The 16,828-nt window shown below is 42.6% G+C and overlaps 1 protein-coding gene and 1 long non-coding RNA gene across 2 annotated transcripts; one reads left to right on the forward strand and one right to left on the reverse strand.

The window, feature by feature from the left end:
* Window positions 1-421: 421 nt before the first annotated feature.
* Window positions 422-2,133, reverse strand: LOC148971914 (uncharacterized). The gene is made up of 2 exons (XR_016146775.1): window positions 1,885-2,133; window positions 422-1,826 (listed from the first exon to the last, which is right to left on the reverse strand). It is a non-coding gene; the product is annotated as an uncharacterized LOC148971914 (long non-coding RNA).
* A 328-nt stretch (window positions 2,134-2,461) lies between these two features.
* LOC120464482 (schwannomin-interacting protein 1) lies at window positions 2,462-16,535 on the forward strand. Its single transcript, XM_089121618.1, has 8 exons — window positions 2,462-2,485; window positions 2,655-2,773; window positions 2,836-2,964; window positions 4,063-4,180; window positions 6,306-6,503; window positions 11,708-11,831; window positions 11,902-11,995; window positions 16,299-16,535. Exons 1-8 carry the CDS (start codon window positions 2,462-2,464, stop codon window positions 16,348-16,350), a joined length of 858 nt encoding a protein of 285 aa, XP_088977744.1. The 3' UTR covers window positions 16,351-16,535.
* Window positions 16,536-16,828: the final 293 nt, after the last annotated feature.

Raw genomic sequence — 16,828 nt, forward strand, 5'->3', positions numbered from 1 at the left:
AGCTTCACCTGAGAAATCTGTGATCGTTGTACCCTCTGTCATAGTGGATGCTGGTTTATATTACCTGCTTGTGAGGATCAATCAGTACAGTCAAATATATATATATATATATATATATATATTTTTTTTTTTTTAACAAAAGACTCCATAAAGTTTAATGTAGAGTCCCTGTTCGGGCGCCACTGTGTAACACCTCATTTCTTTTAAAGCTGTTACTCTGAGGGGTTCAACAGAAATCTTTGAACCTGTACTGATTAAGAAATATCCTCACAAACAAAATAACATTAAACCTCTTTTATTTACACCACTGTGCTAAATCCATGTGCCAAACTCTCAATAAACAGATTACAAAGCACTCTCAAGATCTCCATCTCTTTAACAATAGCCAGGTTTCCATCCAAGGGTTTTTTTGCGAAAAAAGGTTTTGCGCATCAAAATGTTTACCGATATAGCTGATGGAAACGCCAATTATCGATTTTTTTTTGCAAATGTCGACACAATCCTTTTCCGTTTAACTTTAGCGCATAAATGTTATGTCGATATTTTAAATGTCGCGAAAAACGAGTTTGGAAACACTTTTTGTCGAGAAAAAGGGCTTTCACGCAAAAAAATGTGGTGTCACGTGATAATTTCCTCACGCGCAAGGTGCAGTCGTCGTCACAACAAACACTATGGCGGACTCGGGAGCGGTTTTCGTGGACAGATGAGGAGACTCGTTATTTTCTCCATTTAATGGAAGGAAATGATATAACATGTATTTTTGACGGGAAACGACAGAGAAATCTAACCCCGAAAGTTTCGCCTACCACTCTATACTCGGCGCAGGTTGCCAGCTTGTAGAGGGCAATGGCAATCCGCTTTCGTGTTGGAACCGGTGGTCGGTGGCAACCTGGGGTAGGCGCAACATCAGGACCAATGAATCCACACAGCATCTCAAACGTCGGCCGTGTCATTCTAAAATGTTGCACCCAGAGACTTTCTGTAAAGTGTCTCTCCACAACTTCCTCCCAGAACGCCTTATTGCGTGCATCTCTCCCAGATGCTTGGGCTTCGTCGCATAATAAGGGTAGTTTTCGAGCCCTATCAGATGAGCAACTGCTTCATTCTGCCGTCGTCTTCTGATATTTCGGACACTTGCAATTATTTGTGTAACTGTTAATTGAAATGACAGTAAGTTGGCAAATTTCAATTAACTGCCTGAATACTCTCTCCATTTTCTTGTTTGTTTGTTTTGGTGTTGAGGGTGTGCTGACTGGAACCTCAAAAGGTATAATTTGCGATAAAAAATAAATAAATAAATAAAAATGTTTATGGAAACGGCTGAAGTCACTTTTTTTTTTGCGATACACCAAAACATATGCGACAAATCGCTTTCGTCATTCGTGACGTCATCACGCACACAATCTTATCGGTAAAAGGTCAATTGAATGGAAACAGTCAGGAGACGGCAAATTTCGTATTTTTTTTTTTCGCATATTCACTTTGTCGATAACATAACAGCGCAAAAAGTGGATGGAAACGAGGCTAATGAAGCCATTCAATGAAGTAAACTTAACTCTGATATGTCCAGTCCTTTGAGAGGTTACATTGATGATGCTGATGATGACGATGACGATGAACATATACTCCACAAGGTCAATTTTGAGTGCGATGCAATGTGAGAAAAAGTCACATCCTACATCACAGTAGCCAGTGCAATGTTTGTTCCCTGTACCCCGATACTGTCCATGTGGTGTAGTCTAACTGCCAATGGAGTTTCCACTTGGCTTTACTGTCCATTCCTCTGCTCAATGTTCATAACAGAACATGTGAACAAAAAGTCTTTTCTAAAAAGAAAGCACAATAAGTACAACATCATCCATACATCACATCATCCATACTTACAGTTGAGCAGAAACTCAAGGTTCTCAACAAAGGACCATCAACAAAATTCAGTAGGTAGCATGAGGTTAACCAAACAATGGATTTCCCTCTACCAAACGAACTCTCTTCCTCTATGGTAGGTGTGTTTATATAGGTTACCATCTGGCAATAGCACCCTCAAGTGGCTCTTGATGAAACTACACATGACCCAAAACATCACACTAGTGCTCCAACAACAGTAAATTAACAGTAACAGATTCTGTCCGTTACAATATACAATTTGTCCATTTTGATTTCATGGAGAATTTAAGTTCTTTAATAATGTGTAGATAATCTTCTGACTGTCCCGAGCAGATGTGTGTGACTGTGTGTGTGTGTGTGTGTGTGTGTGTGTGTGTGACTGTGTGTGTGTGATACTACTGTGGTCCATATCTTGCTGCTGCCACCTACTGGTCTATCTCTCTGTGTGTGTGTGTGTGTGTGTGTGTGTGTGTGTGTGTGTGTGTGTGTGTGTGTGTGTGTGTGTGTGTGTGTGTGTGTGTGTGTGTGTGTGTGTGTGTGTGTGTGTGTGTGTGTGTGTGTGATGATACTGCACTCCATGTCTCACTGCTGCCACCTGCTGGTCTCTCTCTCTCTCTCTCTCTCTCTCTCTCTCTGTGTGTGTCCCTTTTAAACTGTTTCCTCTGTGTGTGTGTGTGTGTGTGTGTGTGTGTGTGTGTGTGTGTGTGTGTGTGTGTGTGTGTGTGTGTGTGTCCTCCTGTTAACCTGTGTTTCCTCTGTGTGTGTCTCAGGCCCAGAAGAATGAGCGCGAGTCGATCCGGCAGAAACTTGCGCTCGGCAGTTTCTTTGACGATGGGCCGGGCATCTACAACAGCTGCAGCAAGAGCGGCAAACCCAGCCTGTCCTCACGGTCAGTGTGTGTGTGTGTGTGTGTGTGTGTGTGTCCTCCTGTTAACCTGTGTTTCCTCTGTGTGTGTCTCAGGCCCAGAAGAATGAGCGTGAGTCGATCCGGCAGAAACTTGCGCTCGGCAGTTTCTTTGACGATGGGCCGGGCATCTACAACAGCTGCAGCAAGAGCGGCAAACCCAGCCTGTCCTCACGGTCAGTGTGTGTGTGTGTGTGTGTGTGTGTGTGAGAGATCTGCAGGCAACGGGCCTTTTCTACAACTTTCCCTGGCCGCAGTATGAGAGTCGTGTCGCGGCGTCACGTTTCTGTGTTCACACACACACTCTCTCTCTATGAACATGAAGGGTTTCCCCCTCAGCGGCTCATCCCGACACACACACTCTTCCCAATAGGGAAGCAGCACACACACTTCAAACTTTAGCCTCAATCACTGCAGTCACTTTCTGTTTCACATGAGCACTTCTGGTCATTGTTTTGTCATGTTGACAGATTGTCATAATGCTGCCGTTATTACAGGAAGACATTAACCCTGTGACCCAGTTTACCCTCCACTGGACACGTTTAACCTCACTTTGTGATGAGCAATAAATAAACCCCATGTTTTTTTTGCGGCGAGACACAAACCATTGTTTTTCAGGCGCTGGACAAGTTCTGGTTTCAGAGCAAACATCCAAAACGCACTTTTTAATGTTTATTTTATTGCACTCAATTACAATATCTTTAAAAGTTCTCCTGTCAGAAACACTTACACACACTTAACCTTACAGTTTTATTCCTCTCTTCATATCATATCATAACATTTCACAAAAACATCCCAGAAAGTTTCTTTTATTCCCCCGTTGTTGATGTATGGAGTAATAAAAAGAGAAATGAAAAATCCCCTCAGTAAAAACCTAAAATCTATGGATAATTTATGGAAGCTTGTTTCCACCACAGACTAAAACATTTAAAACAATTAATGCAATTTAACCAATTCTCACTTTATTACACACAATTGCGACTCCATTCTAATGCTGTTCTTCTGATTGGATGTTTTTTGCTAAACGTCTTGAAACTGTGGTGATCAGTGTTTTCTGAAGGTTCAGTTCTCCTGCATTACAGTCTTCAGATGAGGGGAAACTGATAGTGTGAATCAGCCATGATTACATTTAAGAGCTATTTCTGCCGGGTTTAACCCACACGAATGAGCTTGGTTGGTGTAAACCCACACATATACTGATGTTAATGATATTTTTGACTTGAATAAAGCAGTCACACACACACACACACTGATAAACGCAAGTGTGTTCGCAGGCTCCAGAGTGGCATGAACCTGCAGATCTGCTTCGTCAACGACAGCGGCAGCGACAAGGACAGCGACGCCGATGACAGCAAGACGGAGACCAGCCTGGACACGCCGCTGTCACCCATGGTACACACACACGCTCACACACACACACGTTTACTCTCGCCGCCTGTGTGTCACAGAGGTCACACAAACAAGAAACAGCCCCATCCAGAATGCCCCTGAATCTGGGATGTGGTTGAGAGCCATGGCTTCCCAGCAGCGGCGATTACAGTAACGCTACGCATGAGTCACAGAGGGTCAGCGGACAGAGAAATGACCCCGCCGACACACACACACACACTGACCCTGACAACCATCATCATCATCATCACAACAGTCTGAATCACACACACACGCGCTCGCTCACGCTGACCCTCGTCAGCCTGAATCATTACAGCAAACACCACATGTGTAGATCCCCGCTGGACACTCACAAACACACACACACACACACACACACACACACACACCACATGTGTAGATCCCCGCTGGACACTCACAAAACACACACATACACACGACATGTGTGGATCCCCCTGGACACACAGACTCACAAACACACACACACTAGTCTCACTTATTCTTCTACATCTATTTTTGGGAGAACATTTATTGACCCAATGCACCAATATACAATATATTGGGTAAGCAGTAGGCATGCAGACGCTTCTACGAACATGTGACAGAACGGCTCTCTGTCAGGAGCTCAGTGAATTCAAGCGTGGTACCATGATAGGAAGCCTCCTCTCGCTAAAACATATTCCACACTCAACTGTTATAACAAAGTGGAAGCAACAGAAACTCACCCATGAAGTGGTCGACCACGTGAAATCCCAGAGCGGCTCAGTGCATACTGAAGCTCACAGTGTGCATATTTGCAATTTGGCCTTTACGTCTGTCTTTGCAGGCACATGAACTTTAATGCCATCCCATTCCTGATCCGTAGGGTTTAATATGGAGTTGGCCAACCCTTTGCAGCCGTAACAGCTTCAACTCCACCAAACAATCCCACGCCATAACCCCCCCTCCACCTAACAATCCCACACCATAATCCATGGCGTGGGGTTGTGGTGTTACCAGGAGAGTTGAAGCTGTTATGGCTGCAAAGGGTTGGCCAACTCCATATTGAACCCTACGGATCAGGAATGGGATGGCATTAAAGTTCATGTGCCTGCAAACACAGACGTAAAGGCCAAATTGCCCAAGACCTTTGGTAACATGGTGTAGTGTCGGCCCAGATCCGGCTCACATAGGGTACACTTGATTCCACATGGCCCAGAGACGTTGGCCGGATCTGGGATCTGGGACTGGATTCCTTTCGTGGTGTAAACTCTTATGTGTTACTTCACCCGCCCATAGGCCCTGTGAAATCAGGACAGGAGTGGTTGAAAGTGGAAAAAGGAGACAGATTTAGGGTGTACTCACACTAGCCAGTTTGAACCGTGCCCGAGTGCGTTTGACCACCAAAGCGCGGTTCGTTTGACTAGTGTGAGTGCTCCGAACCGTGCCCGGGCGCGGCTCGATTAGCCGGCCCTGGCCCGCTTGGAAGAGGTGGGCCAGAGCACGGTTCAGTTGGACTCGGGCGCGGTTCGCATGCAGTGTGAGCGCTAACAGGACTCCTCATACGAGCAACACGATTATGTGAAATTTTTCACGCCACTAAGGCGACACATCTGTTTAACAACAGGCTGTGAGAGGGCTGTGACCCCCGTGGACCAAACGACACAAAATTAAAATTATCCACAAACAAAACAGAGCGATGGACTCCATTGTGTTCAGAGAGCGCCGCTCGTCTTGTTTATCCCGAAACCGTCGCACCATAATGACGCAAGCGTTAGGTATCGTTGGGTATCGTTTGAATTTGAACGATTCTGATTCCTTGTTTCGATTCCGGTTCCTGACGATTCTCGATTCCGATTCTTTTAAGAGGCAGGGTCAAAAAAGTTTAGCTAACCTTGCTAACCAACGGCCTTTCTGAAGGAAATACTCCTTTTGTCACAAATTTTGCATTTTGCCGAGATTTCGTTATTTTTAGAAAAGTGAAGCCACACTTTGGACCGCCGACGTAAGGTACTCATGTTCGACTCGCGCGGTTATGCCAACACTTCTTCGTTGGTGTTGTTCAGCAGTTTCTTCTTCCGCTTACCGTATTACATTAGGAAATAGCGCACAGTCGGTCAGATGAAGAATCATTATCTTCTGTCCTCAGAGCAAGCAGAGCTCGTCCTACTCGGACAGAGACACCACGGAGGACGACTGCGAGTCTCTGGAGGACATGGACTTCCTGAGCCGGCAGAAGAAGCTGCAGGCCGAGGCCAAGCTGGCGCTCGCGATGGCCAAACCCATGGCCAAGATGCAGGTGCAGGTGGAGAAGCAGAACCGCAAGAAGTCCCCGGTGGCAGACCTGGTACGTGCTCTCGGGTCACGCTCTCTCACACACCAGACTCGTGCGGTGTGTGTGTGTGTGTGAGGGCTGCAAAACAGAAATTGTCAATGATTATGAAAGACTTTGGCCTGTCATTTCTCCACACTTTTTCTCAGTAAGCACAACAGTTATTTATCAAGAATAACCCTAGTGTGCTTAGTGCTTAGAAGTGTGTACTTCAAATCTAAAGAAGTATATTTTATAGATAAGATTTATAGGTATATTTTTCAAATGTACCTGCAGATAATATAGTATTAATGGAAAAAGAGATCACATGTTCAGGGCTGTTCTTCAGGATACCCCCTCTCTTTAGTACACTTAAAAGTCGACAGTCTAATTTCAAAGTGTTTTGATAATCGTGTGTTGTGCTTTAAAGGAGTGCTCTGAAATTGATCCTGACTAACTTACTGAAGCACATTTGCTTTTAATTTAATTGTAGTGTGTTATTTGATATCAAAGTTATTAATGTGCTAAATTGAAGTTTCATCATTACACATATTTAGTGCAAATATTTAATTAAAAGTTTCAGTACAAATTTTCATAAATGCTTGTCAGTACACATATTTTAAAAACAACAGAAGGAACATCAAATGACATAAAGATGATTGTAAGTCCTACAAAGGTCAGACTTAAATGAAGTATGCTAAAGTGTTCTTCTTTTTCACATGGGAAACCATAAAGCCCCACATTAGTTCAATCTTGACACAGTAAGTGTGAAATTCGTGTCATTTTAATAACTTCTGCTAGTATGACGATAGTCATTATTAAGTAGAATATAGATTACAGTGCAGTATATTAATAACTCATGGCAATTCCCTCTCCTGAACCTGTGCGGTCACATTGACATGTTTTGTGGTTGGCTGGGCAGTCCGTGGTGTGTGTGGTGGTCATGACACGTTTTAGGTGCTCTGCTTTTAAATCAGTAATGGTGATGACGTCTCGATCCGAGACTGGCTCTCCCGTCTGTCACCCCCGAGCTGAAACTATGACACACACACACAAGCAGGAAGCAGCTGGCACACACTTCCTCTCTGCGAGCTGGAGCGTCTTCTGCCGCCCACAGTGAAACCGCACGAGTCCTTCTCTCACACACACTCGCACTGATTCCTCTGGCTGTGTGAATTCCTTGGAAACACTCTTAAGATGGGGCTTATGATGCTGTTTCTCCTCAGAGGGGCAGCCCATGATTAGATCATCTCAAACTCATCACTGACACACTAAACTCACACTGGCTTCAGCCTTCATCAGGTCATTTCATGCAGCCTTGCACCAGTGAACCCAGTAACGGGTGTGTTTCACTGCACGACCCGTCCGATCCTCCACATCTGTCTGTGTGAGACTGTCTGAGACGTTCATGCTGCTCCTGAGGTCGTCCAGTGCTTATAGATGACAATTGACGTCTTCTCATGCTGATTTCTGGCGTGTTGTAAACTATAACATCAGACGCTTCATATGGACGCTTGTTTCCGCCACAGAATAAAAAAATAAAAACTTTTGGTCTCACAAATTTATAGTACAATTGTGTAATATAAAGTCACAATTTTGTGTTATAAAGTCAGAATTGCAAGATATAATCGCAATTTGGAGATATAAAGTCAAGTCGCAATTATCTTTTAAAGGGATACTCCACTTTTTTTTGGAAATAGGCTCATTTGATCACTCCCCCAGAGTTAAACAGTTTTTACCGTTTTTGAATGTATTGAGCCATTTTTTTAATATTTAGAAGAATATCAGTAACCAGGCAGTTTCTGGTCTCATTGATTTCCATAGTATATTTTTTTTCCTACTATTGAAGTCAATGAGACCAGAACTGTCTGGTTACTGATATTCTTCTAAATATCAGAAAATCGGCTGAATGGATTCGAAAACGGTAAAACTCGACTGTTTAACTCTGGGGGAGTTGTAAAATGAGCCTATTTCCAAAAAAGTGGAGTATCCCTTTAAGTAAGGGGTAATGTACATCCAGCCGGTTGTTATCTCAGAATAAACCCCTTCAGGTCTGTGTGTGTGTGTGTGTGTGTTATCTCAGAATAAACCCTGACAGGGTGATCAGGATCAGGTCTTCATCAGCCTGAAGGGGTTTATTCTGAGATAACCACCGGCTGGATGTACATTATCCCGATTATTACACGGCTACTTGCAACATAAGTAAATGATTAGACATGAAATATTGATGTGAATTGAAATGTTTTATTAGGTGTTTAAACACAAAGCTTGTGCAGAGAGAGCAGTTTCAGTGGCGAGATCAAACTAGACGGACATTTAAGAGATACAGTCATACCACTTATTACACACCATTTCACCACATATATATATATAATTATGGGGATAAGAGATATTGATTTCAGATGAAACTGTATTAAAATCACACCTGTTTGTATCTCATAGTCTCACAGTGAACGGAACAATAGTCACACAAGAGAGAGCGAGTCCCTGATACCGGATGGCATCATTTAATAACTGTACACAAATATTGATTGAGGTATAATACTTCATTAGCTCACCAAACATAAAACTTCCAGGATGAAAACCTGTTCTTAGCGAGTGACCCGGATGAGCCCGTGTTTCTGTTATCTGGGAATATCACACCGCGGGATGGAGCGATTGACCAATCAGAATCAAGCATTCCAGAGCCGTGTAATAAAACGTTTTATTGTGTGGTGGAAACAAGTTTCCATACTTCAGGCTGATTGTGAAAGGAAACGTACAGATTAAATTTGAATATGAATTTCATCATCAGCATCACATGTGCTTAGATGACACTCTCCAGCTCTGTGTGTGAGTGTGTGTGTGTGTGTGTGCTCACTATCTGACGCTTCATGTTCCTGTCCTAACTAAAGGATACGCTGGGGTGAAGACAGCAGAGGAACCTCATTTCACATCATCACACACACCTCCACTGAAGCTTTGGAGATGGATACTTGTCCAAATACCAGTCGATTCAATATTTAATGGATGGATAGATGGATGGATGGATGGATGGATGGATGATGGATGGATGGATGGATGGGTGATGGATGGATGATGGTTGGATGGATGATGGATGGATGGATGATGGATGATGGATGATGGATGATGGATGGATGGATGGATGGATGATGGATGATGGATGGATGGATTGATGGATGGATGGATGGATGGATGGATGATGGATGGATGGATGGATGATGGATGATGGATGGATGGATGGATGGATGATGGATGATGGATGGATGGATTGATGGATGATGGATGGATGGATGGATGATGGATGGATGGATGATGGATGGATGGATGATGGATGATGGATGGATGGATGGATGGATGGATGATGGATGATGGATGATGGATGGATGGATGATGGATGATGGATGGATGGATTGATGGATGATGGATGGATGGATGGATGATGGATGGATGATGGATGGATGGATGGATGGGTGATGGATGGATGGATGGATGGGTGATGGATGATGGATGGATGGATGGATGGGTGATGGATGGATGATGGATGGATAGATGATGGATGATGGATGGATGGATGGATGATGGATGATGGATGGATGGATAGATGGATGATGGATGGATGGATGGATGGGTGATGGATGATGGATGGATGGATGGATGGGTGATGGATGGATGATGGATGGATAGATGATGGATGATGGATGATGGATGGATGGTTGGATGGATGATGGATGGATGGATGATGGATGATGGATGGATGGATGGATGGATGATGGATGATGGATGGATGGATGGATGGATTGATGGATGGATGGATGGATGGATGGATGATGGATGGATGATGGATGGATGGATGGATGATGGATGGATGATGGATGGATGATGGATGGATTGATGGATGGATGATGGATGGATTGATGGATGGATGGATGGATGGATTGATGGATGGATGATGGATGGATGGATGGATGGATGGATTGATGGATGGATGGATGGATGGATGATGGATGGATTGATGGATGGATGGATGGATGGATGGATGATGGATGGATGGATGGATGGATGGATGGATGGATGATGGATGGATGATGGATGGATGGATGGATGATGGATGGATGGATGATGGAAGGATGATTGATGCGTGGATGATGGATGGATGGATTGATGGATGGATGGATGGATGGATGGATGATGGATGGATGGATGGATGGATGGATGGATGATGGATGGATGGATTATGGATGGATGGATCGATGGATGGATTATGCATGGATGGATGATAGATGTGTGAATGTATAGATGATGGATGGATGATGGATAACGAATGGATAGATGGATTGATGGATTGATTGAATGATTGATTGATTAATTGATTGGTTGGTTGATTTTCTGAAAGTGTTTTAATGCAGAGCAGTGTTCAGTTTCTTCAGTTTATCCTGCATCTCCTCACACACTGTCTCGTGCTTTATCTCCTTGTGTCTGGATCATTGCGATTAATGAAGTTCCTACACGTAATTTGGGGAGGAATTGGCTGATGTTTCATAAATCTTTGAACAGTCCAGCTCCTTATTATCTCACTCAGCTTTAATGGGGAAAAACATTTTTAGTAGGAAAAGCATGTGAAGTATGAAGTGAAAGTAGAACGGTGTCAGTCTGAAGCGAGTCCTCCTGGGAACTTTCAGATGGTGTTTTACCTGGAGCTGATGCAGAATTACCATGTGTGATACTAGTATTTGTAATGTCAAAAACCTGCTTTAGTTTCTGTGACGTTAAGCTTTTCTCCAGTCTCCGTCATGCCCTTCACACACAGCAATGACACGCGGAGCTCGGAGAAACACACTGCTCGTTCATATCTCCTCACCATCACACATCACCCCTTACATCATTCATATCCCTCAGGCAACGTTCTCAGAACTGTAGCTAACGCTTCGTTATGAAGACCAAACAGTAACATTCAAAAGTATCATTCCATATAGTTTAAATAATGATAAATGGATTTGAATGTTCATATAACCTTCAAAAAACATTTTACTACATGTTTTAGAACGTTCAGAAAACATTCAAAAGTAACATTCCATCATTTTTGATTAATGATTAAATGGAATGTTCATATAACCAACAAAAAAGCATTATTATATTTTCATGTTTTGAACATACAGAAATAATGTTTTCACAACTTATTGGGAATGTTTGTTGGTTGAGTCCTAGTATTCACTCTGTGTGTGTGTGTGTGTTTCCAGCTTCCTCACATGCCACACATCAGTGAATGTCTGATGAAGAGGAGTTTGAAGCCCACAGACCTCAGAGACATGACACTGGGACAGCTGCAGGTCATCGTCAACGACCTGCACTCACAGATCGAGGGTAACACACACTTACTTTCACGCTCACACTCACACACACACACACACACTGACGGGTGATTGCTGTGCAGGTCTGAATGAAGAGCTGGTGCAGTTGCTGCTGGTGCGGGACGAGCTTCAGATGGAGCAGGACGCCATGTTAGTGGACATCGAGGACTTCACCAGGTGAGCAGCTCCTGCTTCACACACCCAATCAGTTTAATGGTAGGAAGCCTTCAGGCAGCATATTTCAGCCCAGATCCGGCCCACATCCAGGCCGTGTGCGGATCCAAGTGTACCGGATATGGGCCGGATCTGGGCCGAACTATGTTGGTATTGAGATGTGTTTTGGTGGATCGGATCAAGTGAACAAGTGTCCCGGTTGTGGGCCGACACGATGCTGCGGTGTGGGACTAATGCGGGAACATTATGGGATTTCTCCACTCTCCACTCCTGATTTCTAACACACACTCACAGTGTTCAGCTGTCAGAGCAGACACTACAGGTGATGCTGTCCGTCGTGTTCATGTGTAAATTACACAAGCTTCTTTTGTCCATAAGATCGAAAGATCTGGAAAATGCCATACATAGACCCTTCCCTTGAAGAGGTCCGGCCAGGAGTGGCTAACGTGGACATTAAACAGTAGGTGTGAGTGAGTGTGTGTCCCCCGTCTCCTGTGAGCGGTCCACCACACCAGCATCTGACTCAAACCACTGAAGGCCACTTTATATTCAGAGAAACGTGATGGTGTAAAAGCTGCAGCAGTGAAGGACAAATTCTGCTTACACTTTATTTCAGCGTGCCTTAACTACTCTAACTACCCACAAGACTGTTTACTGTTTAACTACTCTAACTACCCACAAGACTGTTTACTGTTTAACTACTCTAACTACCCACAAGACTGTTTACTGTTTAACTACTCTAACTACCCACAAGACTGTTTACTGTTTAACTACTCTAACTACCCACAAGTCTGTGTTTACTGTTTAACTACTCTAACTACCCACAAGACTGTGTTTACTGTTTAACTACTCTAACTACCCATGAGACTGTGTTTACTGTTTAACTACTCTAACTACCCACAAGACTGTGTTTACAGTTTAACTACTCTAACTACCCACAAGACTGTGTTTACTGTTTTACTACTCTAACTACCCACGAGACTGTTTACTGTTTAACTACTCTAACTACCCACAAGACTGTGTTTACTGTTTAACTACTCTAACTACCCACAAGACTGTTTACTGTTTAACTACTCTAACTACCCACAAGACTGTGTTTACTGTTTAACTACTCTAACTACCCATGAGACTGTGTTTACTGTTTAACTACTCTAACTACCCACAAGACTGTGTTTACTGTTTAACTACTCTAACTACCCACGGGACTGTGTTTACTGTTTAACTACGATAACTACCCACAATACTGTTTACTGTTTAACTACTCTAACTACCCACGGGACTTTGTTTACTGTTTAACTACGATAACTACCCACAATACTGTTTACTGTTTAACTACTCTAACTACCCACAAGACTGTGTTTACTGTTAAACTACTCTAACTACCCACGAGACTGTGTTTACTGTTTAACTACTCTAACTACCCACAAGACTGTGTTTACAGTTTAACTACTCTAACTACCCACAAGACTGTGTTTACTGTTTTACTACTCTAACTACCCACGAGACTGTTTACTGTTTAACTACTCTAACTACCCACAAGACTGTGTTTACTGTTTAACTACTCTAACTACCCACAAGACTGTTTACTGTTTAACTACTCTAACTACCCACAAGACTGTGTTTACTGTTTAACTACTCTAACTACCCATGAGACTGTGTTTACTGTTTAACTACTCTAACTACCCACAAGACTGTGTTTACTGTTTAACTACTCTAACTACCCACGGGACTGTGTTTACTGTTTAACTACGATAACTACCCACAATACTGTTTACTGTTTAACTACTCTAACTACCCACAAGACTGTGTTTACTGTTTAACTACGATAACTACCCACAATACTGTTTACTGTTTAACTACTCTAACTACCCACAAGACTGTGTTTACTGTTTAACTACTCTAACTACCCACAAGACTGTGTTTACTGTTTAACTACTATAACTACCCACGGGACTGTGTTTAATGTTTAACTACTCTAACTACCCACAAGACTGTGTTTACTGTTTAACTACTATAACTACCCACGAGACTGTGTTTACTGTTGAACTACTCTAACTACCCACAAGACTGTGTTTACTGTTTAACTACTCTAACTACCCATGAGACTGTGTTTACTGTTTAACTACTCTAACTACCCACAAGACTGTGTTTACTGTTTAACTACTCTAACTACCCATGAGACTGTGTTTACTGTTTAACTACTCTAACTACCCACAAGACTGTGTTTACTGTTTAACTACTCTAACTACCCACAAGACTGTTTACTGTTTAACTACTCTAACTACCCACGGGACTGTGTTTACTGTTTAACTACGATAACTACCCACAATACTGTTTACTGTTTAACTACTCTAACTACCCACAAGACTGTGTTTACTGTTTAAGTACTCTAACTACCCACGAGACTGTGTTTACTGCTTAACTACTCTAACTACCCACAAGACTGTGTTTACTGTTTAACTACTCTAACTACCCACAAGACTGTGTTTACTGTTTAAGTACTCTAACTACCCACAAGACTGTTTACTTTTTAACTACTCTAACTACCCACGAGACTGTGTTTACTGTTTAACTACTCTAACTACCCACGAGACTGTGTTTACTGTTTAACTACTCTAACTACCCACAAGACTGTTTACTGTTTAACTACTCTAACTACCCACGAGACTGTGTTTACTGTTTAACTACTCTAACTACCCACAAGACTGTGTTTACTGTTTAACTACTCTAACTACCCACAAGACTGTGTTTACTGTTTAACTACTCTAACTACCCACGGGACTGTGTTTAATGTTTAACTACTCTAACTACCCACAAGACTGTGTTTACTGTTTAACTACTATAACTACCCACGGGACTGTGTTTACTGTTTAACTACTCTAACTACCCACAAGACTGTGTTTACTGTTTAACTACTATAACTACCCACAAGACTGTGTTTACTGTTTAACTACTCTAACTACCCATGAGACTGTGTTTACTGTTTAACTACTCTAACTACCCACAAGACTGTGTTTACTGTTTAACTACTCTAACTACCCATGAGACTGTGTTTACTGTTTAATTACTCTAACTACCCACAAGACTGTTTACTGTTTAACTACTCTAACTACCCACGGGACTGTGTTTACTGTTTAACTACGATAACTACCCACAATACTGTTTACTGTTTAACTACTCTAACTACCCACAAGACTGTGTTTACTGTTAAACTACTCTAACTACCCACGAGACTGTGTTTACTGTTTAACTACTCTAACTACCCACAAGACTGTGTTTACTGTTTAACTACTATAACTACCCACGAGACTGTGTTTACTGCTTAACTACTCTAACTACCCACAAGACTGTGTTTACTGTTTAACTACTCTAACTACCCATGAGACTGTTTTTACTGTTTAACTACTCTAACTACCCACAAGACTGTGTTTACTGCTTAACTACTATAACTACCCACGAGACTGTGTTTACTGCTTAACTACTCTAACTACCCACAAGACTGTGTTTACTGTTTAACTACTCTAACTACCCATGAGACTGTTTTTACTGTTTAACTACTCTAACTACCCACAAGACTGTGTTTACTGTTTAACTACTCTAACTACCCACGAGACTGTGTTTACTGTTTAACTACTCTAACTACCCATGAGACTGTTTTTACTGTTTAACTACTCTAACTACCCACAAGACTGTGTTTACTGTTTAACTACTCTAACTACCCACAAGACTGTGTTTACTGTTTAACTACTATAACTACCCACGAGACTGTGTTTACTGCTTAACTACTCTAACTACCCACAAGACTGTGTTTACTGTTTAACTACTCTAACTACCCATGAGACTGTTTTTACTGTTTAACTACTCTAACTACCCACAAGACTGTGTTTACTGTTTAACTACTATAACTACCCACGAGACTGTGTTTACTGCTTAACTACTCTAACTACCCACGAGACTGTGTTTACTGTTTAACTACTCTAACTACCCATGAGACTGTTTTTACTGTTTAACTACTCTAACTACCCACAAGACTGTGTTTACTGCTTAACTACTCTGTGTGTGTGTGTGTGTGTGTGTGTGTGTGTGTGTGTGTGTGTGTGTGTGTGTGTGTGTGTGTGTGTGTGTGTGTGTGTGTGTGTGTGTGTGTGTGTGTGTGTGTGATGGGTAGGTTTAGGGGTCGGGTTAGTGTGTGTGTGATGGGTAGGTTTAGGGTAAGGAGAGAGAATATACACCTATGGAGAGTCCTAAAAAACATTAAAACTCAATGTGTGTGTGTGTGTGTGTGTGTGTGTGTGTGTGTCCACAGGCACGCTCAGAGCCAGCAGAAACACCTGGCAGAGAAAACGCCATCTAAATGAAGACCCTCCACACCATCAGATCAGATCATACACCTTTCCTTTGCTTCTGTGGTTCATCATAACACACACGGGACGTCCCACACACTCCAGCGCTCGGCCTTCGCTCACTCATCCGCTGCCGTCTCTTACCGTTGCCACTAAATTATAACCGTCAAAGCATACAATGAGAAATTGAATTCAAGTTTTAGAAAAGAAGAAGAAAAAGAGTGTTCTGAACAGCCGTGATTTCCCCGTGTCGTGCTCCAGGTGGACAGTGTGTGTGTGTGTGTGTGTGTGTGTGTGTGTGTGTGTGTGTGTGTGTGTGTGTGTGAGGAGGGAAGCACGCCTGCCTTGTACTCGACCTGTAGCTTTCGGTGACGTTCACTCCGACTGGTTTTCAACGGTTCGTGAATGTTGATTCTGACACGAGTCATTTGAATAATAATAAGTGTGTTAATATCATTTTCATTCTATTGTATTGAGATTGTTTATTTGAGGG

This window comes from Pimephales promelas, chromosome 16 (genome assembly GCF_988280905.1).
Source record: "Pimephales promelas chromosome 16, fPimPro1.hap1.1, whole genome shotgun sequence".
Classification (NCBI taxonomy): Eukaryota; Metazoa; Chordata; class Actinopteri; order Cypriniformes; family Leuciscidae; genus Pimephales; species Pimephales promelas.